This window comes from Humulus lupulus, chromosome 8 (genome assembly GCF_963169125.1).
Source record: "Humulus lupulus chromosome 8, drHumLupu1.1, whole genome shotgun sequence".
NCBI classification, from domain to species: domain Eukaryota; kingdom Viridiplantae; phylum Streptophyta; class Magnoliopsida; order Rosales; family Cannabaceae; genus Humulus; species Humulus lupulus.
In genome coordinates, this window is record NC_084800.1 from 21,697,516 (window position 1) to 21,722,337 (window position 24,822).

A 24,822-nucleotide genomic window follows, 5' to 3' on the forward strand; every position below is an offset into this window, starting at 1 on the left:
CTACATAAAGTCGAAAGGAAGGTACCATGGGCGACACCAGCGGTAGTGTTGAATCGACTGATGTTGCGTATGCTATATCGAATAATGCGGCCCACATCGACCTTCTTTTGAGTCATGATAGCGTACACTAACAAACAACGCTCTCGATCAACAGAAGACAGGTGAGACGTCGGCAGTAAACGTGCACACACAAAATAAAACCACGCCTTCGCAATTGGGTTTAGCTGCCACCTGAACAACTCTTTGGGCCTCCCATTATGATAACTGAAACGTGCCCCTTCCATACTTAAGACCTCAGCCACCGCATCATAGTCTGGCTCCTCGAAATGGGCTAACTGCTAGTATTCATCCTCTTGTGCAGAAAAAGAGGGAAGACCCAGTAATTGGTTGAATGCATAGGCTGATGTAGGCACCAATTTGCCTCTGACAAAATTATTCTGCTCTGCATCTTGATAGGAGAAATTGGCGAAAAATTCATATATAATAGAGCAGTTGGCTGAATCCACATGGTTCGAGTCACAAAACAAATTCCATCTTCGACGCACTATTTCAGCTTTTATAAGTTCATAACCAGGGTGCTGTACAGCAGGGGCCTCATCAAAGTCAAACCCCCTTTCCCTTACCACCGATCTTTTATAAATCTTTTTAAACAACTCGGCAGCATCCTTACTCACAAAAATATTCGTGTCATACTCAGCTGGGGCAGGTGGTGTTGGTGGTGGTTGAGTGCGTGATGAGGATGCTTTCTTGGAGGAGGTACCTCTAGGGGGATTTCGCTTAGGACCCATAATATCTTTCAAAAATAACCAACTAAACCCCCAAATATGCTCTCAAGAACTTGAGTATACTTTCCTTTTTGGTGTCACTCCCCCCCAAACTTACTAATTACCACAATCAACACCCCAAACACTAATTCCCACAATCAATAGCCTTTAACAATAATGCCCACAATCAATAGCCTTTAACAATAATTCCCACAATCAAAAATTGGCAAAACCCTTAATCTTCTCACAAGAACAACAAAGAACAATCCACAACACCACAATGCAATCTAATCTCTAATCAAAAGTATTAGATTAGAGAAGATACACTTACTTGAATGGCACAAAAATCCTTCTTGTGGTCTCCTTGACTGATGGAAGTCTCAAACAAAATTAGAGAGAAAAGAAGTTTTGAGTGTGAGTAAGATTGTGAGAGTGAATGAATGGGATAATGGCTGATTTAGGGCTTTTTATCCCAATTTTCGGACTAGGGCCGCGGCATTACCTTGACTATGCCGCGGCCCGCATCAAATTTCCACACTGGAATGCCGTGGCCCTCTCAGACGTATGCCGCGGCCCGCCTTGTGATTCTGGGAAAACTTGGGATCAATGCCGCGGCCCTCCTCATCTATGCCAAATCCGTGAGCCTTTGGAACCCCCCAATGCCGCGGCATCATAGGGCTATGCCGCGGCCCTTAAGGAATTTTTAATTTTTTTGATTTTTTTGATTTTTTAAAATTTTTTCATTTTTCACGTTTTTCACGATTCTAAAAGTCCAAAAATAAACCAAATATCCATTGTTTACAAATACAAAAGTATAAAAAATAACAAGTAAAATATAGGGTGCCTCCTACAAGCGCTGTCGTTAACGTCATTTAGCCGGACGCGGAACCCTCTTCAGAGAGGCTTCAGAAGGAGGATAGACTTCGCTTGATCAAAACTACCACCCAAGTAGGGCTTCAATCTCTGGCCATTGACTTTAAATGAATCACCTGAGTTGCCCCGAACTTCTACAGAACCATAAGGAAAAACTTGAACTACAGTGAATGGTCCGGACCATCTTGACTTCAATTTGCCAGGAAACAGTCGAAGTCTTGAATTGAACAGAAGTACCTGCTGCCCTGGTTGGAACTCCCTTCTGATTAAGTTCTTGTCATGCCAAGCCTTTGTTCTTTCTTTATAAATCTTAGCATTCTCATAAGCCTCATTTCTGAACTCGTCAAGTTCATTCAGTTGCAACAGTCTTCTTTCACTAGCGGCACTCCAATCATAATTTAACTTTTTCATAGCCCAAAATGCCCTATGCTCCAATTCAACTGGTAGATGACACGCTTTACCAAACACCAACCTATAAGGAGACATGCCTATTGGTGTTTTGAATGCAGTTCTGTATGCCCAAATCGCATCATCTAACTTTTTCGACCAATTTTTCCGCGAACTGTCAACAGTCTTCTCAAGGTTGCTCTTGATTTCTCTGTTCGAAACTTCAGCTTGCCCATTTGATTGAGGATGATAAGGCAAAGCTTTTCGGTGATAAACTCCATAACGAGCCAGCAGTGCATCCAGTTGCTTATTCACAAAGTGTTTCCCTTCATCACTGATCAGAGCTCGGGGAGTGCCAAATCTAGTAAAAATATGTTTATGCAGAAAATTAAGCACAGTTTTACCGTCATTGGCTCTAGTTGCTGCAGCCTCCACCCATTTGGATACATAGTCCACTGCCAAGAGAATATATTCATTGTTGTAAGACGGTGGAAAAGGCCCCATGAAATCGATGCCCCATACGTCAAACATTTCCACCTCAAGAATCCCTTGTAGAGGCATTTCGTTTCTCCTCGAGATATTGCTAGTTCTCTGACATCTATCACAGGCCTTGACAAACACATTTGCATCCTTGAATAATGAAGGCCAATAGAAACCACTTTGTAATACCTTAGCCGCCGTTCTTGATGCACCAAAATGCCCTCCGCATTGTTGAGTATGACAGTGATTAAGAATGGACTGCGTCTCTTCTTCAGGAACGCACCTTCTGATAATCTGATCAACACAGTGCCTATAGAGAATAGGTTCCTCCCAATAGTAGTGTTTCACCTCATAAAAGAATTTCTTTAATTGCTGCTTTGACATTTCAGAAGGCACAATTTTTGCAACCAAAAAATTCACTATGTCTGCAAACCACGGGACAGCTAAAGTCTCACTTACCCCAAACAACTGCTCATCAGGAAAATGATCATTGATTTGCACTGCTTTCTTATTTTCAGTCTCCTCCACCTCAAGTCTAGAGAGATGATCAGCTACCACATTCTCGCTGCCCTTCTTGTCACGAATCTCCATGTCAAATTCTTGAAGCAACAAAATCCATCTAATCAAGCGGGGCTTGGCATCTTTCTTTGACATCAAGTATTTAATGGCAGAGTGATCAGTGTAGACAATCACCTTGTTACCAATCAGATATGGTCTGAATTTATCGCAAGCAAACACAATAGCTAGCAACTCTTTTTCTGTAGTGGCATAATTAAGCTGAGCATCATTTAGAGTCCGACTAGCATAGTAAATAGACCTGAATACCTTATCAATCTGCTGTCCCAGAACTGCCCCCACTGCGTAATCACTGGCATCACACATCAACTCAAAAGGCAATTCCCATCTCGGAGCTATCACAATTGGAGCAGAAATAAGCTTTTCTTTCAAGAAATTGAACGCCCTCAAACATTCGTCATTAAAATCAAAGACAACTCCATCCATAAGCAGATTCGAGAGAGGCTTAGACACCTTTGAGAAATCTTTGATGAATCTTCGATAGAACCCAGCGTGACCAAGAAAACTTCTAACTCCTTTGACTGAAACTGGTGGAGGCAGCCTTTCAATGGTAGAAATTTTCGCTCTATCTACCTCAATTCCCTCACTTGAAATTTTATGGCCAAGGACAATCCCCTCTTTCACCATAAAATGGCATTTCTCCCAATTCAACACCAGATTAGCCATCTCACAACGACGCAGCACGTTCTTTAAATTACCCAAACAGAGGTCGAATGATGAGCCAAAAACAGAGAAGTCATCCATGAAAATCTCAATACACCGGTCTACCATGTCTGAAAATATGGCCATCATGCACCGTTGAAATGTTGCAGGGGCATTGCATAGTCCAAATGGCATTCTCCTGAAAGCAAATGTGCCATAAGGACATGTGAAGGTTGTTTTCTCTTGATCCTCTGGTGCAATAGCGATCTGATGATACCCAGAATACCCATCCAAGAAACAGTAGTAGCTGTGGCCTGCCAATCTGTCAAGCATCTGATCAAGAAAAGGCAAAGGAAAATGATCCTTCCTTGTTGCCTTATTGAGCTTGCGGTAGTCTATACAAATCCGCCACCCCGTTACAGTCCTTGTTGGAATGAGTTCATTGTTCTCATTTTTCACCACAGTCATTCCACCCTTCTTAGGTACCACTTGCACAGGGCTCACCCATGCACTATCAGAAATTGGGTAGATCACCCCAACATCCAACCATTTAAGAATCTGATCCAATACTACATCCTTCATGGCTGGATTGAGTCTTCTCTGGGCCTCTATGGATGGCTTGCTATTCTCCTCCAATAAAATTTTATGCATCACTGTCGCTGGGCTTATTCCTCTAATATTTGCCAATGTCCACCCAATGGCCAATTTATGCTCCCTTAGAACCCTCAACAGTTTCTCCAATTCTACCTTTGACAGGTCAGCTGACACAATGACCGGCAAAGTTTCATTCTCTCCCAAATAAGCATATTGCAAGTGATCTGGGAGGACCTTTAATTCCAACGGTGGTGGCTGCTGAATGGAGGTTAGCGGTTTATCAGTCGCATCCGCTAATTCTTGGAACTTTTTCCAATATGGTAAGAAAGAGTTGATCCAGTTTACACATTCTCTGATCTCAGCGTCCTCATCATCATCGCCCTCATCACCCAATAATACTGCCTCTAAGGCATCACTGCTCATCCTTCTCTTGGAGACTGCCTTTTCTATCATATCCACACTAAAGCAACTGTCACTAGCCACCTGATACTTCATAGACTTGAAGACATTAAAGACCACCTCATCTCCTTGAACTCTCAGCTTAAGCTCTCCTTTTTGAACATCAATAAGAGCTTGGCCTGTGGCTAAAAATGGTCTACCAAGAATAATAGGAACATCTGTGTCCTCCTCCATGTCCAGAACAATAAAGTCAGCGGGAAATATGAACTTATCCACTTTCACAAGAACATCCTCAATAATACCTCGTGGATGTGTTAACGATCGGTCTGCGAGCTGTAAAGTTACAGTTGTTGGTTTTGCCTCCCCCAAACCAAGTCTTTTAAACACAGATAAGGGCATCAAATTGATACTTGCCCCCAGATCACATAAGGCGTGCTTACATTCAAACTTGCCAATGGTGCAAGGTATGGTGAAACTCCCCGGATCTCTCAGCTTTTGGGGTAACTTCCTTTGTAAAATAGCGCTGCACTCTTCAGTGAGTGCTACAGTCTCATAGTCCTCCATTCTCCTTTTCTTTGACAGAATCTCCTTCATAAACTTAACATAACTGGGCATCTGCTCCAAGGCCTCCGCAAAAGGAATGTTTATGTGCAGCTTTTTAAACACCTCAAGAAACTTAGAAAACTGTTTATCAAGGGTAGTCTTTCTAAGCCTCTGAGGGTATGGAACTCTAACTGGCTGCTCAATGACAACTGGGGGACTCTGTTCTGACTTCTGATGGTCTTCAGTAACCCTTTCTGAATCAGACTGTGCACCCATCTCTTTTTTCTGAACCACTGCCTGTGGAGGTCTAGGTTGCTCTGTTTGCTTCCCACTCCGCAAAGTGATTGCTTGAACTTGCTCCTTGGGGTTGACTTCAGTATTACTTGGCAAGTTTCCCTGGGGTCTGTTATTGAGCATATTTGCCAACTGCCCAACCTGTGTCTCAAGGTTTCGAATGGAGGATCTTGTCTCAGTCATAAATTGAGTCTGAGTGTTAGTAAGAGTCAACAGGGCTGCTTGCAGTTCATTAGGTCTCTCAGGTTGAGGCATTGATTGTTGAGGCCTAGGCTGCATTGATGACGAAGCTTAATTCATAGGTGACTGAGGCATGTTATTCTGAAATTGACCCTGAAACTGAGGTTGTTGGCCTTGATTATTCTTCCACAAAAAATTGGGATGATTTCGCCACCCAGGATTGTAGTTGTTGGAGAATGGATTATTGAGTGGCCTCTGAAAATTTCCCACCGCCTGAACTTGAGCATGATCCATGGGGGTGTTATTCATACAGATAGGGCACTGATCGACAGAATGAGCACCACCACACATTTCACATATCACTGCCATCTGAACCGCATTAGCAGACACACTACTCTGTTGCAACTGCTTGGTCAAAGAGGCTACTTGCGCTGTTAAGGCAGTGATTGCATCTAGCTCATGCACCCCAGCTACCTTTCTGACTCCTGATGATCTTTCCTCAGACCACTGATGGTTGTTTGTAGCCATGTCCTCCAGCAGCTCATAAGCGCCAGTTGCGCTCTTGCTCATAAAAGTGCCACCCGCTGCAGCATCTATAATGGTTCTGGTTGTCGGACATAAACCATTGTAGAAGTTCTGTACTAGCATCCACTGTTCAATGCCATGATGAGGACATCTTCTAAGGAGTTCCTTAAACCGTTCCCACGCCTCATATAATGACTCTCCGTCATTCTGGCAAAAGTTATTTATCTCTCCCCTTAATTTAGCAGCTTTGGACGGAGGGAAGAATTTGGACAAAAACTTCTGAGCTAGATCTTGCCAAGTGACAATGGAGTTTGGCTGAAGAGAATTCAGCCAACTTTTAGCTCTGTCCCTTAGAGAAAATGGGAAGAGCCTAAGCTTGATTGCGTCATCACTCACCCCATTATATTTGAAGGTTCCACACAACTCCAGAAAGTTGGACAAATGGGTGTGAGGATCTTCAGAGGGCAACCCATTGAATTGCACAGAGGACTGCACCATTTGTAAAATAGCAGGCTTTATTTCGAAGTTGTTGGCCTCTACAGTTGGTGGGCATATACTATTTTGTACTCCCGTCAGAGTGGGTAGCACATAATCTCTCAGACTCCTCTCAGCGTTGGTCTGAGCCTGAACCCCTTGGAAAACTCCTGGATTTAGACCATTCCTGCCATCCCCATCATTCTGTGCCATCTTCACAGAATTCTGGGTCTCTCTCTTATTCTTTCTGATTTGATTGCAAGACTTTTCGATCTCGGGATTCAGAGGAACAAGTGTGGCTTTTCCTTTTCTGCCACGCATATACCAAAATTCACCTGAGATAGACAAATTAAGCAACTAAACAGATTAGAAACGAGAGAAATTAAAATCAAATTAGAATAAAAATTAATTAGACTGATATTGATAATTTTCAGTCCCCGGCAACGGCGCCAAAAACTTGTTGCGATAATTTTGCTATGCAAGTGCACACAGTCGCAAACTTGTAATAAAATAGTAAAACCAAGTATCGTCCTCAAGGACTGAATTATCAATTACTAGTCAATTAATCTCTTGTTCTATTTGATGAATTAAAACTTCTTGATTTTTGTAAAATACAGCAAAAGAACCGATAAAGTGCAGAAATAATAATCGACAATTAAATAGCATAATAACTAATAGTAAAAACTCTTAATTCAATCACTGAGAAACAATTAGGATATTCAATCTCATCAACTATCCTTCCTATTATTCCCTAATGCCAAGTATGAATTCTTCTTATTTTTACCTAATTCAATTAACAAGTTGAGACAGCAGCCTATAATCATTCTATGAATTATAAACTCAACCTAGGTGACAATTTCCTATATTTCTATGGTAAATTGAACCACAAAGGTAGCATTAAATTCCACAACTTAATAACAGTTACACAATTAATTCAGATACTTTCGTTCTAAATTAGAATTATGTCCAATATAACCACAGCATAATTAAATCTCACTTCTCAGATTTTGACTTAAAAACATATATATATATGACTAAAGATGGCCAATCAATAATCAATCTATAAGGACAGGTTATAAGGAATTGAAGAAGATTGAAGAAGAGGAAATTAAAATTGCATTAGGTCATAATAGAAATTCAAGTGATTCAATTGAACATCCTAAACAGAAAATTAGTTCATAGTCATAGTGCTAATCACAACAGAATTTAAAGATAACATCAAGAAGAAAAACATGTAAAAATACTCTAAGCTTGAGCCTTCAACACCAGAACTCCTCCCTTCGTCCGTACGTCCTTCTCTCTTCTTTTTCGTCCTTTAAAACCTAGGATTTTTTAGATTTTAGAGAGGCGGGCCGCGGCTCTACATACACTATGCTGCGGCCCGTGTCAAAATTTCTGGGCAGACTATCCTTTCAATGCCGCGGCTCTCTGAAACCATGCCGCGGCCCGCATCATTGTCTTCTGGGCAGAATGCCCATCCATGCCGCGGCTCTACCTAGCCATGCCGCGGCCCGAAGATGTCCTCAAAAACCATGCTTCTGTTTCTCCCCCTAGCCGCGGCCCTACTTTGATCAAGCCGTGGCTCTTAAGGAATTCTTCAATTCTTCAAGTTTTCATCCCAAAATTTCACCAACACTTCCAAATTGTGTTGAGAACCATTCTTGATCAAAATATGATGAAAAACTCGATTATTTCTTCCCTTTCTTTGGCATTTCCTTCCACATGCTCAATTCTTCCTGATATTCACAAAAACAACCAAACAAAGCGTAAACCCGCGCTAAAACAAAGAAAAACAAAATAAAAGACTACTAAAAACATCACCAAAACATCATAAAAACTAGACTCATCAGATAATGAGCTAATTCTTAGTATTCAATTAAGTTCATCTATTGAAACAGATTACTAGTCTTGGAGAAAAGAGAATTCGGGTTTCTATTTTGTGAAAAGTGCATACAAGATTTTACAAGTAACTAAAGATAACTGGTTTGCTGAGAATAACTACATGTTTTGGAGGAAACTTTGGAACCTTAAGATCCCACCAAAGGCAAAGAATTTTCTTTGGAGAACTACAACGTTGTTTCTTTTCACAAGAGTCCAATTACTAATGAAACATGTGAATGTTGAATCAACTTGCCCAATTTGTCAAAATCATGTAGAAACAATTCTACATAGCTTGGTTTCATGTTGTTTTGCTAGGTCTTGTTGGCATTAATCAGCTTAGGTGCAGTTGCTTTTTAGTAAAGATAATGATGATCTTTTGGTAGAAGCAGCTATTATGATATGTTGGATGATTTAGAAGGCAAGGAATGATTTTGTGTGGCAACAAAAGGAGACATCAACGACGAAAATAGTTCTATTAGCGAAAGTAGTGCTTGATCAATGGAGGAGTGCTCAAACTAAGAAACTAGAGCTGTTGTTTGGGTCTATATGGCCCAATGAGGGCAATGAGCGTTGGACTAAACAACCTGTGGATACAATCAAAGTTAACATTGGTATAACCGATTTTGATGATGATGGGAAGTTTGGATACAAATATGTTGCATGGGATCATGAAGGGAGGCTTGTTGAGGCAAAGGTTGGATGTAAAGGCGGTAAGGTACAACTAGAAGTTGCAAAAGCTAGATTAAAGATCAATCATGGAATAAAATCATTATTGAATCAGTCTGCTCAATCATTGTGCATGCTGTTGGAAGAGATGATTTCATCTTTTTGCTTGATTATTAATGACAATAAAATGTTGTTGTTTAGCTTGTCTAATGTCGTGGTTGTTGTTTGTTAAACGATATGCAAATAGAGTAGCTTAGGGTGGACCAATATGCACTAAGTGCATATTTCATATTTTGCATCCCAATCCAATACTTTTTAAGAAAAACTTACTATTTTATCACTAAAGTTTATAATTTATTTTTTTGTAAAATAAAATGACAATTACCATTTAATTATACAATAAATTATTTTGAAGTTTACAAATTAAAAACTTAAGTATTCATTTAATATATTTTTTAATATTTTTAAAATTATTTCAAAATATTTTTTTATCATAACAATGTCGTTTTTGATATCAAATATATTAAATTATATATATATTTTAAATATAAATAAAATGCAGATTGTGTTGGTCACTTTCAAAATTTGTCCATGTGGATTGAATTGGATCGTATTAAATTTTCAACACCAAAAAGTTTTCTATTTGAAAAAAATATCATGTAATAAATAAAACTTAATTTCTAATGGGAAATTTGAGTTTTAATGCAATAAGTGACACTTCATTTGAAAAATACCCTATCCCTATAAGCCTCTCGTTTTGGTGCTACTAATGCCGTTACTACCCAAAATACCCCTGGCATAATTTTCTCAAACTCTCCGTATTCTCTCCTAAAATACCCGAACCAAGCAAACTTTGAAATCGATAGGCCTCGATTGAATCCGTAGAACCCAACCTTCATTGTCTTCCACAACCACGAACAAGGGCTCCCAAAGGGTCAGACTTGACGATCGGAGAAGGGGAAGGAGAAAACGTCGAGCAAGCCGACCAAATTTTTAGGAAACAACCTCAAAGAAAGCGAAGGTGAGGGATTTCGTTTTTAATCTGCAAGTGCCTGGTTTTTTTTGTTGATTTTTGTTCATAGGATAGATCGGGGCTGGGAATGAAGAAATCTGAGTTTTTTCGATATTTTTCATGCAACTCGATAGAAATCGATAGGACTCGATAGTATAGGATAAGGACTGGATTAAACTGTGCCTCAATAGGCCTCGATAGGAATCGACAGGAATTGATGGGACTCAATATACAAAGCTTTGGGAATTTTAGAACCTACCTCGATATGAATCGATAGGACTCGATATACAAGGCTTTGGGAATTTTAGAACCTACCTCGATATGAATCGATAGGACTTGATAGAACCTACCTCGATATGAATCGATAGGACTCGATGATACTCGACTTTGGGAATTTTAGAACCTACCTCGATATGAATCGATAGGCCTCGATAGGACTCGATGATACAAGGCTCTGAGATTTTTTAGGACCTACCTCGATAGGAATCGATAGGCCTTGATAGGACTTGATATTACTAGACTTTGGTTTTTTTGCCTTACCTCGATAGGCCTCGATAAGACTCGATAGTAGCCCGATGATATTATTCTTTGTGATTTTGGAACCCACCTCGATAGGCATTGATAAGACTCGATAGAACTCAATAGTTTCTGCCTCGATGGGACTCGATAGGCCTCGATAGTAACTGCCTTACCAGATTGTTTTACATTTTTAACATTTTTCTTAACATTTTTTTTGTTTTTTTTTTCAGATGCCTGACCTTATTGTGTTGTTGGAGAAACACTTTCCTGGCCATGTCACTTATAGGGGTAGTGCCTACTTGGATACCCTTATAGAGTAGTTTAAGAGGCATGGTCTTATTGAAAGGGCAGAGGCATGCCCGTTGGGACAGTTCTTTAAGGCGAAGCCGTTTAGTTTTTCTGGGGTTCTGCTGCATCAGCTAATATTGCGTAAGGTAGAAAGTAAGAGGGTCAGTTCTACCTGGGCAACACTCTGTGTAGATTAGGTATTGCAGAGTTTGCCCTAGTTATCGGGCTAAATTTTGGGAAATCACCGTCCCCAGATGAATTGAAAGAACATCTTTCAAGTGATCGGATCATCTAGGAATATTTTAATGGTGATTCGAAGGTTAGTTTTGGTCAGTTGGAAGATGCACTGAAGGCCTCCACAAACCCGGAAGATGCATTTAAGCTGGGTTTGTGCTATTTGATAGAGGGGGTACTGAATGCCCCAGAGAAGACAACAACGATATGGGGAGATTCCCTGAGGATGGTTGAGGATATTGATTACTTTTTCAAGTATCCTTGGGGGAAGTTGTCATTTAAGAAGGTTAGCAAAGGCCTTCAAAAGGACATGAAGAAGCAATTGAAACACTATGAGGAGAAGAAGAAAGAGGGGTCAAGCAAAAAACAGAAGGAGGCGAAGTATAGTTTCAATTGTTATGCACCCACGCTTCTTTACTGGGCTTTTGAGGCCATGCCTTCTCTCGGGAGTAAGTTTGGTGAGAACAGTAGGAATCAGATTCCGAGAATGCTTAGCTGGGCTACGAAGACTGATATCACTATTCCGACAACTCTGTTGGTTCCTATATTCGCCAATCGTCGAGTAAGTTCCATTTTATCTTGTTAAATGTCACAAATTAATTGATTAATGATTTATTTTATTAAAGTTTTTTTGACACATGTTATTCAACCATGCAGTTAGTGGTATTTTCCATGCTGAAGCCACGTCCTGGTGAGGTAGTCTACTACAATAGCCTCCCAGAAGTTGATTCTAGGTTATTCCCTGAGTTGGAGGCTGGGACTGCAGTGGATGAGGTAGTGGTACCTGAGAAGGAGGCAGAGAAGCTAGCAAAAGTTGCAAAGGAAGCCTCCATTTTTTATGAGGATGTCCCGAGGGTTGAGGAGGGCACTTCACAGGCATGTGCAGCTTCATCTAGTCAGGTTGCCCAGCCTAATTATGAGCAATTGATGCAGAGGCTCAAGAGGGTTGAGGAGGGCCAGACAACCTTACTACAAAATTAGACCACGATCATGGCTCAGTTGGCGCAGCTGCTTTCACTGGTCTCAGGTCGATCCATCGACGTAAAATCAGATACAGACTCTGATATCTTGCCTACAGACTACGAGCGCGGTGATCAACCCTCCACTCCACAGGCCCAGACATCAGTAGCTGCCAGTGATGCTGATAGTCCCAGTGCACGAGTACTGCAGCCCGAGGAGGCAGCTGGCCTTGAAGTTGTCAAGAAGAAACGCAGGCCCAAGTGTTTTGATGACTTCACCAACCCAACAAAGAAGATCAGACTAGATAAACAGGAGCTAGTTGTTGAACCACTGAGGAAGTGTGGCCCACAGCAGGAGAAGAACTTCTATAAGTGGATCATCGGGAAGATCGACAATAAGAGAGATCGGAATGTGTATACTGGGACGCACGGTGTGGCATGGTTCTTACAGTTGCACACAGTCCAGACTTGGCTTTGGGATTCGGTATGTAAATTACATTCATGTTTTCAATTCAATCTTAAAATATATTGATGGTACTAACGAATTTTTATGTTTTTTTTGCATATTGATGCCGCTTTGCACATGCTACGCCGCCGACGCCACTTTTACCATGCTGCATTTTGGCAGGATGCTGCGATCATGAACACCACCTTCCCCCAGGCGTGCCTAGGTCATTGGAATCATTTCAGAGACACCGACACTAAGTATACATGGGACGACGATGTGCTGAGAATGTTGAAGGGCGATGATAATCAATTCCTTGTATCATGGCAAAATGTGAGTGAAGTATATTTTTCCTTGCACGTCGAGAAAGCCGCACATTGGATCGCCATTGAAGTCTCCATTCCAACGTGGTGCATCAACATTTATGATTCCAACCATAGTGTGCTCAGTCCTACTCTGATGGAGGAAGCAATCAAGTCTTGGTGCTTATTGTTGCCTTCGTTGTTATGGTGTTCTGGCATGTTTGACGACCATGAGGACCTCCAGGTATATCCTGAGCAGAATGCAAAGCCTTTTTCATATTGTCGTATTCCTCCAGAGGAGTGTCCTCAGACTAAGACAAGGTATTCCCCTATTTAATTAGTGTATTTTGAAATCTGAAAATTAAAGTTATTTTTATCTTCTATTGACACAAAATCGATTATATGCAGTGGGGATTGTGGTATGTTTGCCATCAAACATATCGAGCATCTGGTTGCCAGGCTACCACTAGATACTGTTATCGATGAGAACATCCAGCATTTCAGGACCAAGTGGTGTGTGGACCTGTTCTATCAGAATTTGGCCCCGTGATGCTCTTTACATTTTTGTCTTACACATCTTGTATAGTATAGCATATAGTTAGTTTTGTATATTATTTTTTATCAAACAATATTTTTTGAAAAAATTATTAAATAAAAAAGTATTAAATTCACATAATGTGTCTGCCTTGACATCCAAACCAACAAAGTATTAGAAGAAGTATTCCACATGATAAATGCAGCAAAATCAATTAAATAATTGCATAACACAATATTTTAAATCCTAGCCTTACATGACTTCCTATTGTGCCCACTACCACCACATCTGCTACTGTAACGCCCCAACTCCAGGGACCGTTACGGTGTGCCTTGTAAACAGTGCTAAACTCGCTAATCGAGTCAATTGGCCAAAATCGTGTAACTAAGTATGATTAGCGGTTTAGGGATTAAATTTTTTGGATAAGATGTAACGTTTCATTAGAACGTTTAATATATATGTTGGGATCCCAAAATTATAATTTCAGAGTCTACTACAAGAAAATATTTACAACAGGCCGTTCTATACGGCAAAACAAGGTTTAACCCTGGTTCCTCTTTAAACCTCAGCCGTAGCGGATGAGCAGCTGCATATGTACACGTCATCACCTAAGCTCTCCAACTCAAGGATGGTCCAGCTTTCTTTTGCCTTTACCTGCACCACATAGCACCCGTGAGCTGAAGCCCAGCAAGAAAACACAATATAACATGATATAATATCAACAGTGATTGTATTAAGTACTCAGGACCAACAGTCCAAACAAATAGGTGACTATCACAAAAAGTCACAAATATGGGGACAACACCCTTAGCCATGTGACGATAGGATCACCAGGGCTTAACTGATATCAAAAATCACCAATATGGGAACATCACCCTTTAGCCATGTGACGATAGGATCACCAGGGCTTAACTGATAAGTGAGCATCTCACTAGCTTTAACAGGATAGGTGCATGGTGATTAGTCACCAACATAACCTTCCTCCTGACTCTAGAGTCATAACTGTGGAACAGCGTTCCCTAGCCATGTGACAAACAGTCACCGGGGCCATATGCCCTGGCTCTGAATAACTGGTCTTAGACCAGACAAGCGCTTATAAGTTCATCGACCTTAGGGTCGGTCCAGCGTTAATACCCCATATGAGTCATTCAACGCTGATATCGATTAGATCTAATCTTCATTTGGCTTGGCGTTCGCTACGCTATGCCATCTCTGACTCTTAGGTTAGTAAAACACGACCAGTGTTCAACTCATTGTGAACTTGACTAATAAGTCACAGCTTCACAGATGGATCTGACACCATTGCCGATTCTGACTAATAAGCCAGTACCATACACAAGTAAGCCATGCCACCAAACATATGCTTACTTAACTAGTACAAGTACAATTAGGACCATACACGAACACATAGGCTGAAGCTCTGAACGATATCATACTCAATATATAAAGCATGTCCTAATCACATGTTTCTCATGCATCATATGCATTACATTTAATAATCCAACATGCACCAATAATAGCCATGCATGTCACATTTAATAGTCAACAAACACGCATCAAGAATAGCCATGCATGTCACCTTTAATAATCAACCAACATGCATCAAGAATAGCCATGCATGTCACATATACACAGGGTGCAATTTTCTTACCTTAGATTCGAGCTAGAATAATTAAAAGAACGACATTTGAGAACGATCAACTTTTAGTCCTTTAGCGGTCACCTAGTCATAACCAAATATAGGATACCATCAATAAAAATGATCAACATAGGTTCCCAAACCAATATCTAGCCTCCGGGACATCAATCCACACTAAACCAAGTAGTAGGATCGACCCCGAGACTTAAGGCTAGCATCCCCAAGTCAAAAACCCATTTCTGGCCAAAAATGCCCTTATGGGCCGCGGCTCACCACAGCCATGCCACGGTTCACCCTCAGACAGAGGCAAAACCTCCCCAGAAATCAACATAGGCCGCGGCTCACCATAGCCATGCCGCGGCCCTTTACGCAAAACAACAAGTATCAACCTTTCTTCCCCTGCGTTTTTCCTTGAAACCAATCCCTCAAACCGGTCACAAACATCATTCAAACACTCAATCCAACCCCCAAAAATCATCTATATCAAACCCTCATCAAAACCCAAGGTAAACATCAATCAAAACTTCCATTAATCCAAACTTTCCACAAAGAATTCACAAGCTGAAAACTAAAGCCCAAAACAGAGTATACCACAAAACTAATGGCTGGAACTTACCTCAAGCTTGCTTTAGGCACCCCTCACTGAATGAACCAAAGTCCTAATTCCTCAAGCCTTGCTCTCCTAGCTTGTTGCCTCGGTTTGGGTTCTTAAAATTCAAAGGAAAATGAAGAGAAGAACATGTACGGGAGAGAAAGAAGAAGATGAGGATGATGCTCTGTTTTTGTTCTGAATTTCCACAGCCTTGAAAGTCAATATAAATCCAAACCAAATGACCTAAATGCCCCTAGGTCATTGAAAGTTCCTTAAGCCTTCCCAAGGGCAAAATTGTCCTTTCCAACCTATATCGTTAATTATAATTAACGCTCTCCAATTCCCGCTAATCTCAAAATTATCAAACACCAATAATTCATATCCCGTTACCCTATAGCTCCTGGTAACGTTCTAATCATTAAATTCACCCCGAGCCCCGGACTTAAACCCGTTATGACTAGACCGAACACTTACATTCCATGATCGTCTCATGCCGAATAGCTCGAACCAATCCACCTTATAATGTGGCTATATTAATTAATCACAACCATGCACCCAAAATACACAATTACGCCCACAGCGGCCAAATTACAAAAATGCCCTTATAATTATAAATACTCCTATATGCACACATTTATCATCATATAATAATATAATTCACATAAACATGCATATGATCATTAAATAGCATCATAATTCAATTATGGCCCTCCCGGCCTCCTAATCAAGGTCCTAACCCTTATTAGGAAATTCGGGGCATTACAGCTACACTTACGTGGCTTGACAATCTTTTCCCCGCGTGAAGCATAGCGATTTGTCTTTCGCCTACCCACTTTCTGTTTCCTGGGCCTTCCTACAAGGGTTTTCTTAGCGAGGACGCCGACAACCGTATCTCTGATGTGATCAGGGATTACCCATTCATCCTCGTTCCCAACAGGATAAATAGTATCTTTATAAGTGTCCTTCAATGCCTCGATTCTATAGTAAGGGGAACACAATGAGTAAATGTTTATGCTTCTTTTTCTGGCTGCAGCAAAAGCATGTACACAAGGTATCCCAATGGTTTGGAACATGCCACAAGAGCATGATTTTGTGGCCAAGTTCACCTCACCATCACCATTACCATCGACCACAAGAAATTCGTGATGACCAAGGACTTGGACATCTAAAAAAATTGCTTTATCACCTATTTGCTTTAAATCTTTTTCCATCTTAGGTGATAACACAGTTGTTGCTTTTGCAGCTCTTTCACATCTATCTGCAAACCAAGACTGAAGAGTGAATCTTATGAATTCAAGAAAAGTGGCGATTGGAAAGCTCCTTGCCTCCTTGGTCTAATTGTTAAAGCTTTCTACGTAGTTACTCGTCATGATATTGTATTTGTTACCAGGAAAATAAGCACTACTCCACCTTTCAAAGCCAATTCCCTCTAGATATTGAGCAATGGGCGGATCAATTACCTTAATCTTGTCAAAGAACTTGTGAAATTCCGTTCTTTGAAATGCGTACGCTGCACACCCCATGATGTCTTGCACGTGGTCAGTTTTGAATTTTGCCACAACATTCATACAGATATAATGGTAACATGCACCGTGATACGCATCTGGGAACACAAGCTCCAAAGCATGATTAATGCTTGTATGCTTGTCCGATACAAAAGCAAGGTTCTCAACGTCCCCTATGGCTTCCTTCAATTTTCTCATGAAATAAGTCCAAGAGTTATGGTTTTCACTGTCCACCAACGCAAACGCAATTGGAAACAACTGGTTGTTTGCATCCAACGCAGCAGCACAGAGCATGGGGCCACCATACTTATTCTTCAAAAATGTGCCATCAACACAAATTACAGGACGACAATACTGGAAACCACACCTAGAAACACCGAGGGAAAAGAAGCAATACAAGAAACGACCATCTTCTGCTACAAAATCAGTAATTGTACCTGGGTTCTTATGCTCCAACTGACACAGGTATCCAGGTAACTTGGAGTATGATTCCTCAGGTGTCCCTCTGACATACATAAGAGCTTTTTCTCTGCATCTCCACGCCTTCTCATAGCTCATTTCAACCCCAAAATGGTGCTTCATGTCCTCCCTTATGTTGTTTGCCATGTACCGAGTACCATCGGTAGAAAATTTCCTCTTGATTAGGTGCCCAACAACCCACGGTGATGCTTGACGGTGGTCCTTATCTCGAATTTCTTGTGAGCAAGTGTGTACTTTGTTGTATACAGTAATCTCGAACATTTCAGATCACATTTTTTTCTTACCCCTCAATCTCCAACCACAATCAGGATACTTGCAGGTAATGTACCACACATCAGTCCCAGATTTCTTCACCATAAACTCAAAATTATTCTTCATCGCAAATATGGATGCTTTAGTTTTCAATTCAAGCTTGTTCTGAAAGAACTTCCCAAGGTGCAATTCTCCTGAAGCTTTGTTAGTTGAGGAATGATGTTGATGTGAGGCCTCTATATCCTCTTTGGTGAACATGGGAGCACTCCATGTTCTACGATCTTCACCTAAGTCCAATGGAGAACTCCATCTAAAACTATCATCGGTTCTACTTGGACCTGGACGACTACTGCTGGTCCCAGGTGTTTGCCGGTCTTCTATTCTGCGCTCCTCATCTACCATAACATCTGAACTCTGTGTTGGAAAATCTGCCCTAACATCTGGCCCACCAAGATCTGTTGCATCAGCAACAAGATCGTCGTTGGCATAAGGTTCGTAGCCATAGGGATCGTACTTCGCCGTGTCATGCACATATGAAGGATCTCTAACCGGGATATCATCATGGACTATGACATTTGGATTTGTCTCGGGAACACATGTTCCAACGTCACCTTGAGTTCCTTTGAAACCATGACATGGAGGAGAAATGTTCTCTTCAAATCGAACTTCTTTATTAATGCTGGCAGAAGCCGATGCATTTCTTACACCTCCCTTCTTAATCAATGTGACACATAGAGGAATGAGCTTCTCTACAGATTTCGATGCTAACCCAATGAATGCACGCACATGCCTATCATTTTTTATAACGGTAGGTTTGACGGATTGTGATAGGCATGTGTACGGGACCTCAATTTTCAAGTCATGCACACATTTATTCACTTCAAGCTCATCGTACAGAATGTCAAGCAGTTGCTCATATGTCACACCTTTCTCCATGGGCAGAACTTGATTTTCAGCATCTCTGAAAATCCAATCCCTATTTTCGAGTTCCCAAACACCATTGAATGCAACAAATACAGAAACAATTGAATCTGCAAAAAAAAACAAAAAAAAACAAAAAAAAAGGTCAAAAAGTTAAACTACAACATAAAACAGAAAATATCGATTTCTATCGATATATGTCGAATCCTATCGAGGTCACACATATCGAGTTTTATCGAGTACAGTCGAGGACTATCGAGGCAAACAATCCAATAAAATTCTTATACACGTATCGAGTTTTATCGAGACAAACAATCCACTTAAACTCTTATACATCTATCGAGTGTTATCGAGTACAATCGAGTTATTAAATCCAATTAAACTCTTATACACCTATCGAGTACAATCGAGTACCATCGAGGTTCTAACATCCTAACACTATTGAGGCACGTCGAGGTCCATCGAGGACCATCGAGCCAGCATGCATGCAACACATCGAGACCTATCGAGTTTCATCGAAACTTATCGAGGCAGGAAAAAAATCTAGAAAAAAATGCACGAAGTATCCAAAATTCATTCCGTGAAAAATTACAATAAAACATGAAGGTATACACAGATTTGTTCGAAATAAGACAAGTAATGTAACTAGACAAGTTTCCTCACTACATATAACAAATATATACTTACCCATACGATTTTTTCCCCTAGATCCGAAATCCAAAATGAAGTTTCTTGACTTGAAAGGACTCACAACTTGCCCCTAGATCTGAAATGCAAATTAATGATGGCTGGCTTTTTTTGTGTGTACGAGAGTTTGAGAGATAGAGAGGGAAAACATAAGGGTCTGTTTGGTTCGCGATTAGAAAACTGTATTTTTGAAAAGTGGGATTCTGAAATGAAAATCTGAATTTAGTGACTGAAAACATGTTTCTAAAAATGTGATTGGTTTAATGTCAGTAAACTGTTTTTGAGTTTTAAAAAACTGAATCTGTGATTGAGATTAAATTTTAAAATATAACAGAAACTGAATATGTGATTGGTTTAGCTGAAAGTAAAATTTAATTATATTGATAAATTAAAATTTAATAATAGTGCATTAATTAAATTCATAACAATATTGCATTGTCATTAACTTTGATTTTTTTTATATTAAAGTTATATTTTTTTAGGACATGATTGATTAGTGATTTAAAAATTGTATTTTGAAAAAGTATGATTCTGAAAAAATAATCTAGATTTAGTGTCTGAAAATATGTTTATGAAAATGTGATTGAATGTATTGTCCGTTAACTATTTTTTAGTTTTATAAAATTGAATAATTTTTTGGTAGAAAATCTAAAAATTGAATATGTAATATATACATATATTTTTTATTTTTGGTATAATAATAATTGAAGTGAAAATATTTTTTTATTTATTTGTTGTAATTTTTATTTGATCAATGATTTTTTTTAGCAAATATATTGTAAATTAGAATTAAATTATATTCTGTTATATAATTTTATAATTAATTATTTTACTAAATTTATATAGATAAAAATTTTAAAAAGTAGATTGACTTGTAAAAATGACAAAAGAAAAAAAATCAAGACTATAAGAAAAATAAAAGAAAATTAGCAAGAATTTTTTTTTTTAAATAGTAAGATTATACTGAAAACATTAAGGGGCTAATTGATAGTTAATTCAAAAATATAATTTTAGAAAATTATTTTCAAATCAAATGATTTGAAAATATTGAATTTAAAAATAAATTATAAATTTTTGAGATCTTGAATGGTTGGGTGTTTTTAAAATTTAAAATCTATAGAATAGAAAGAAAACAACAATTTGTTGTTTTCTCTTTTGCTGAAGGATTTTAACTTAGTTTTCAAAAATGGTTTTTTTTATTTTCTAAAACAAGTGTGCCAATCAAGTTTTCATTGCTGTTTTCATTTTTTAAAATCTGAAAATGATAAAACTGTTTTTGAATCCCCTACCAATCACACCCTAAGAGATAGAGTGAAGACTATAAGAAAAAGAGAAGGAAAATTATGACAGGGGTATTTTTAGTAGTAACGTCATTAGTAGCACAAAAACGAGAGTTATATAATGATAGGTTATTTTTTAAATGGATTCTCACTTATTACATTAAACCTCAAATTTCCCTTTCTAATTCCTTGAAATTCAAACTGAAACTATGTCAAGTGTTAGGACAAAAATGATGAAAGCGTGGACGGCAGGATTCGAACCTGCGCGGGCAAAGCCCACATGATTTCTAGTCATGCCCGATAACCACTCCGGCACGTCCACACAATTGTCAACAATACGCAATACATTAATCAAGTAACTAAAGTTGTATAGACATTAACCGCCTAAACATCTCGTGGAGTGGCAACCAGGAAAATGTAAATGAAAGCTCAGAAAACCCCACAAGTAAACCCAGATTCTCCACGTTGTAGTACCCTTCACAATATACAAGCTTAGTTATTCCAGTTTTTTATTCAGTTCCTTCTTCAACAACTACAATAACAGTAAGGTTCATCCGTTTCCCTATTTATTTTTCTTTGTTTAATTCAACTTTTTCCTATTTACTTGAATTATAATCGTTATTTTACTTGTTTAAATTTTATTTGATATTGATAATACGTAGTTCCAATTGTAGAACTCCGCATTACTTTCATTCACTTTATTTTTTCACGATCACGCCAGGGAGTATTGGCTACTCTCTTGTTGATGAAAATTATAGCATGAGTTATGAGTATTAAATGATATTCTGTTCAGATATTTGCCTGCCTGATTCTTATTTTTTTTAATTTATTTTAAAGTGCTCAAATTGTTTGCAATTGATTGCTTGGTTTGACAATTTGAGTGCCGTTTTATAGAACTTTCTCACCCAAATTTATGATCGGGCTGTAGATTTCACTTGGGTAGCTTTCTGTTTTAGCGTTGGTTGAAGGATTTTTGGAGTTTGAGTTCTCAATCATTGTGTCAAAATGGGGATGGATGGTAATTCTTGTTAGCCCAGCTGAGATCATTTCAGCAATCCATTTAAGCATCGATTAGAATTTATAAGCATTTTTTTGGGTGGTTTGACTTTTGAGTAGCTTTTGACATGTTTGTGTCAAATCCAAGCTAAGATGATGTTGGGAAGAGAAACCTTCCTTCATGGATGAATAAGAATGAATCTTCTGTAAACCAACTGGGGTTGGTGGAAGTGAGGAAAGTAGTGAAAGTGAGAGATCAAAGCAAGTCATAGGGCATAGTAAGAGAGGTTTGGGTGTCAATGACATAGAGACCAACAAGAAATCTTCTGCATCGAGTTCTGGAACTGGAAACTTTTCCAAACTTCTGCTAACTAGTCTTTATTGAATCTGGTTTATCAGCTTGCCTTTTCTTTTTAGGTCATTTGAAATTGGCAAAAACTAATTTGAAATCACAATTGTGTTATTGTCAAGATGGGGTAGTGTTTGTGCTATCTGGGTTTGTCAATCCCGAGCTTAGTATTTTGCAATCGCTGACTTTGGAGATGGGAGCTGAGTACCGGCCTGACTGGAACTCAGGTTGCACACTCTTAGTTTGTGCATTTTCTAATACCCTGAAGTTTCGACAAGTTCAGGCTGATTGTGGGACTATTGTTTCAAAGGTTTATTTTATTCATCTTACTTCCAAGTTTCTCCTTGTTTGTTGCTTCTTTTGTTTATTTATGTGTATGTTGAATTTTGTTCATGCATTATATTATATATTATCCACGTTGTAAAATACATACATTTTGTCAGCTTAACTTGATATGATCCATCTTAACTTGGCCCTTTATAGGAAGGCTTTTTTAGTCAGCCTCCTTCAATGTTATTTGCAAATCTACTTCTTTGTAGATTGTATGTTTTGGCTACTCCAACTTCCAGAAGAATGTTATAATAAGATTTGGCAACATAGTTTTTTCCTGTGCTTCGTTTATAATCTAAAAATATTCCCTAACAATCAGTCAGATTTCACTTATTTGGAGCATCATTAGATTATTTGTGATGCTAGTGATGCTGCATTTGTTTCTAAAATTTCTAGACTACTTCATGGTAGGAATGAATATCGAAATGTCATTCACAGAAGAAACTTCTTGACATTGATAGTTACCTGATGCATGCTGGGAAACCATGGCGTAGAAGCAGTGTTGTGCATGAAGCCAGTAAAGGTAATATAATGGTTTGGACATATTAGTTAAAATTTATTGGTGGTTATGCTGAATTATTTTAATTTGACATAAATAAGGACTGATTGAAAGAGTTGACTTGTACCTGGTGAAGTTACATAAATGTCTTTAACCTTTACAAGATTGAATCTCTGTTGGAATATTCCAGTTGTTGCTTATCGAAAGTGCAAAGGCCTGTTAGAATTTAGTGTATATTTCAAAGTATTGTGGTTCTTGTGTTTCAATCCTTTCATATGCTCTGTGTATGACTAATTCATGTCGTGAATTCAACTGTGCCTGCAGAATCAAAAGAATCCCCACCTAGAGGATCTCAGAAGAAAGATGGAGGATCCACTCTAAAGCAACTGCAGCAGCTGTTTTGAAGGTACATTTTTTAAAACTTAGTATGGGGCTGTTAACTTCTATCTGTACTGAGTGTTTTTCCTATTCTATACAAAACAGAACAAGGATTCTAATCTTGCCAAAGCACACTTGTCTCCTTCCAAAGTGAAGAAATGGGCAATTGATGATTTGGACAATACAATTTCCTGGCTGGAGAGTCAAGAAGAAAAACTAAGCCACTAAGTTATCTACATAATGCTGTTTGTGCTTCAGATAGTTTATCTTTGCTCTCTTCTTTTATAGTCAGAGCTGAGTGAGATAAAGAAAATAGCAGCTGAAGGGATTTTAACTTGTTTGCAAGATGCCATTGATGCTCTTGAACAAAAGCAGGTAATATTGCAAAAAAACCTACGTTGCCTGTGTTAATGTAAAGGGGAGGAGAAAAATTTCAAAGAAAAAGAAAATAAATCTATGTGGATATAAATTTAGACATTGATTCGGTGTCATGTATAATTCCCATGAAAGGAAGTTTGGTTCTGAGTAGTTAACAATATATGCATGTAGAACTTTAATTTGGAACCCAACAGTTAACAAAATTCATTCTCAACCCCTCTAATAATGATTAGCTTCTTGATTATGTCCTCTAGTGTTTAGAGCTCTATTGAAAATATTGATTTGTTTTTCTAAATCATTATATCCTATGAACCATTCACAGGAGGTAGGAAAATAACTGAAGAATGGAAATTCGTCCCTCGAGTGGTGAAAGAGCTAGCAAAACTGGAGGAAATGGGAGACAATGGCGCCTCGATATCAAAGGGAGATCTTTACAGGCAAGCTATGGAGTGCAAAAGGGCTTATGAGGTGGAATTTGGTAGTTTAGAAAATTAGAAGATGATGAGAAAAAGAAAAAGCCCAAGACTAATGAACAAAAGAGAGGCCAAAGAGGGACTGGGGGCACCAGAGGAGATAGATCTTTCATACAATACTGTATCTTCTAAGCTCCATAAATATTAACTCAGTTACTGGACTCTCTCTTCTTAAGGAAGAAAGTCAGTATTTTTGCTCAAATTTCCTTGTCGTTTTTTAATTTTTTGAATGAATATATTGTCGTTTTCTTACCCGTGAAACTTTTGGCAAGGATAAGGCTAGTTTAAACACCATGTCCATTCCATCAAAAACTTGTCTTTTTCATTGAATGATAACCAAATTTAAGGCTAATACATTGTCGTTAAATGCTTTAACCAATCAAACGTTATATAATATCCAATTGAGAAAGACAGCCGTTTCAATCTAAATCAAGTATTGTCACCAAAGGTGGAGACCCACTTGTAAAGAGTTATTAATTGAATAATTTAAA

General features: G+C 38.9%; 1 protein-coding gene, 2 non-coding genes and 1 pseudogene across 3 annotated transcripts; 2 read left to right on the top strand and 2 right to left on the bottom strand.

Moving 5' to 3' along the window:
- Nucleotides 1-3,158, bottom strand: part of LOC133795129 (uncharacterized) — a 130,292-nt pseudogene extending 127,134 nt beyond the window's left edge.
- Nucleotides 3,159-6,390: 3,232 nt separating this feature from the next.
- On the top strand, nucleotides 6,391-6,497 carry LOC133798903 (small nucleolar RNA R71). The gene has a single exon (XR_009876119.1). It is a non-coding gene; the product is annotated as a small nucleolar RNA R71 (small nucleolar RNA).
- Nucleotides 6,498-21,168: 14,671 nt separating this feature from the next.
- Nucleotides 21,169-21,250, bottom strand: TRNAS-AGA (transfer RNA serine (anticodon AGA)). The gene has a single exon. It is a non-coding gene; the product is annotated as a tRNA-Ser (tRNA).
- Nucleotides 21,251-22,295: 1,045 nt separating this feature from the next.
- Nucleotides 22,296-24,585, top strand: LOC133795130 (DNA-repair protein XRCC1; the record flags this gene model as incomplete). Its single annotated transcript, XM_062232578.1, is given in 7 exon segments — nucleotides 22,296-22,583; nucleotides 23,015-23,126; nucleotides 23,427-23,483; nucleotides 23,486-23,508; nucleotides 23,586-23,697; nucleotides 23,770-23,863; nucleotides 24,188-24,585. Coding segments are annotated over 7 exon segments (852 nt in total), but the record flags the coding sequence as incomplete, so codon positions are not given.
- Nucleotides 24,586-24,822: the final 237 nt, after the last annotated feature.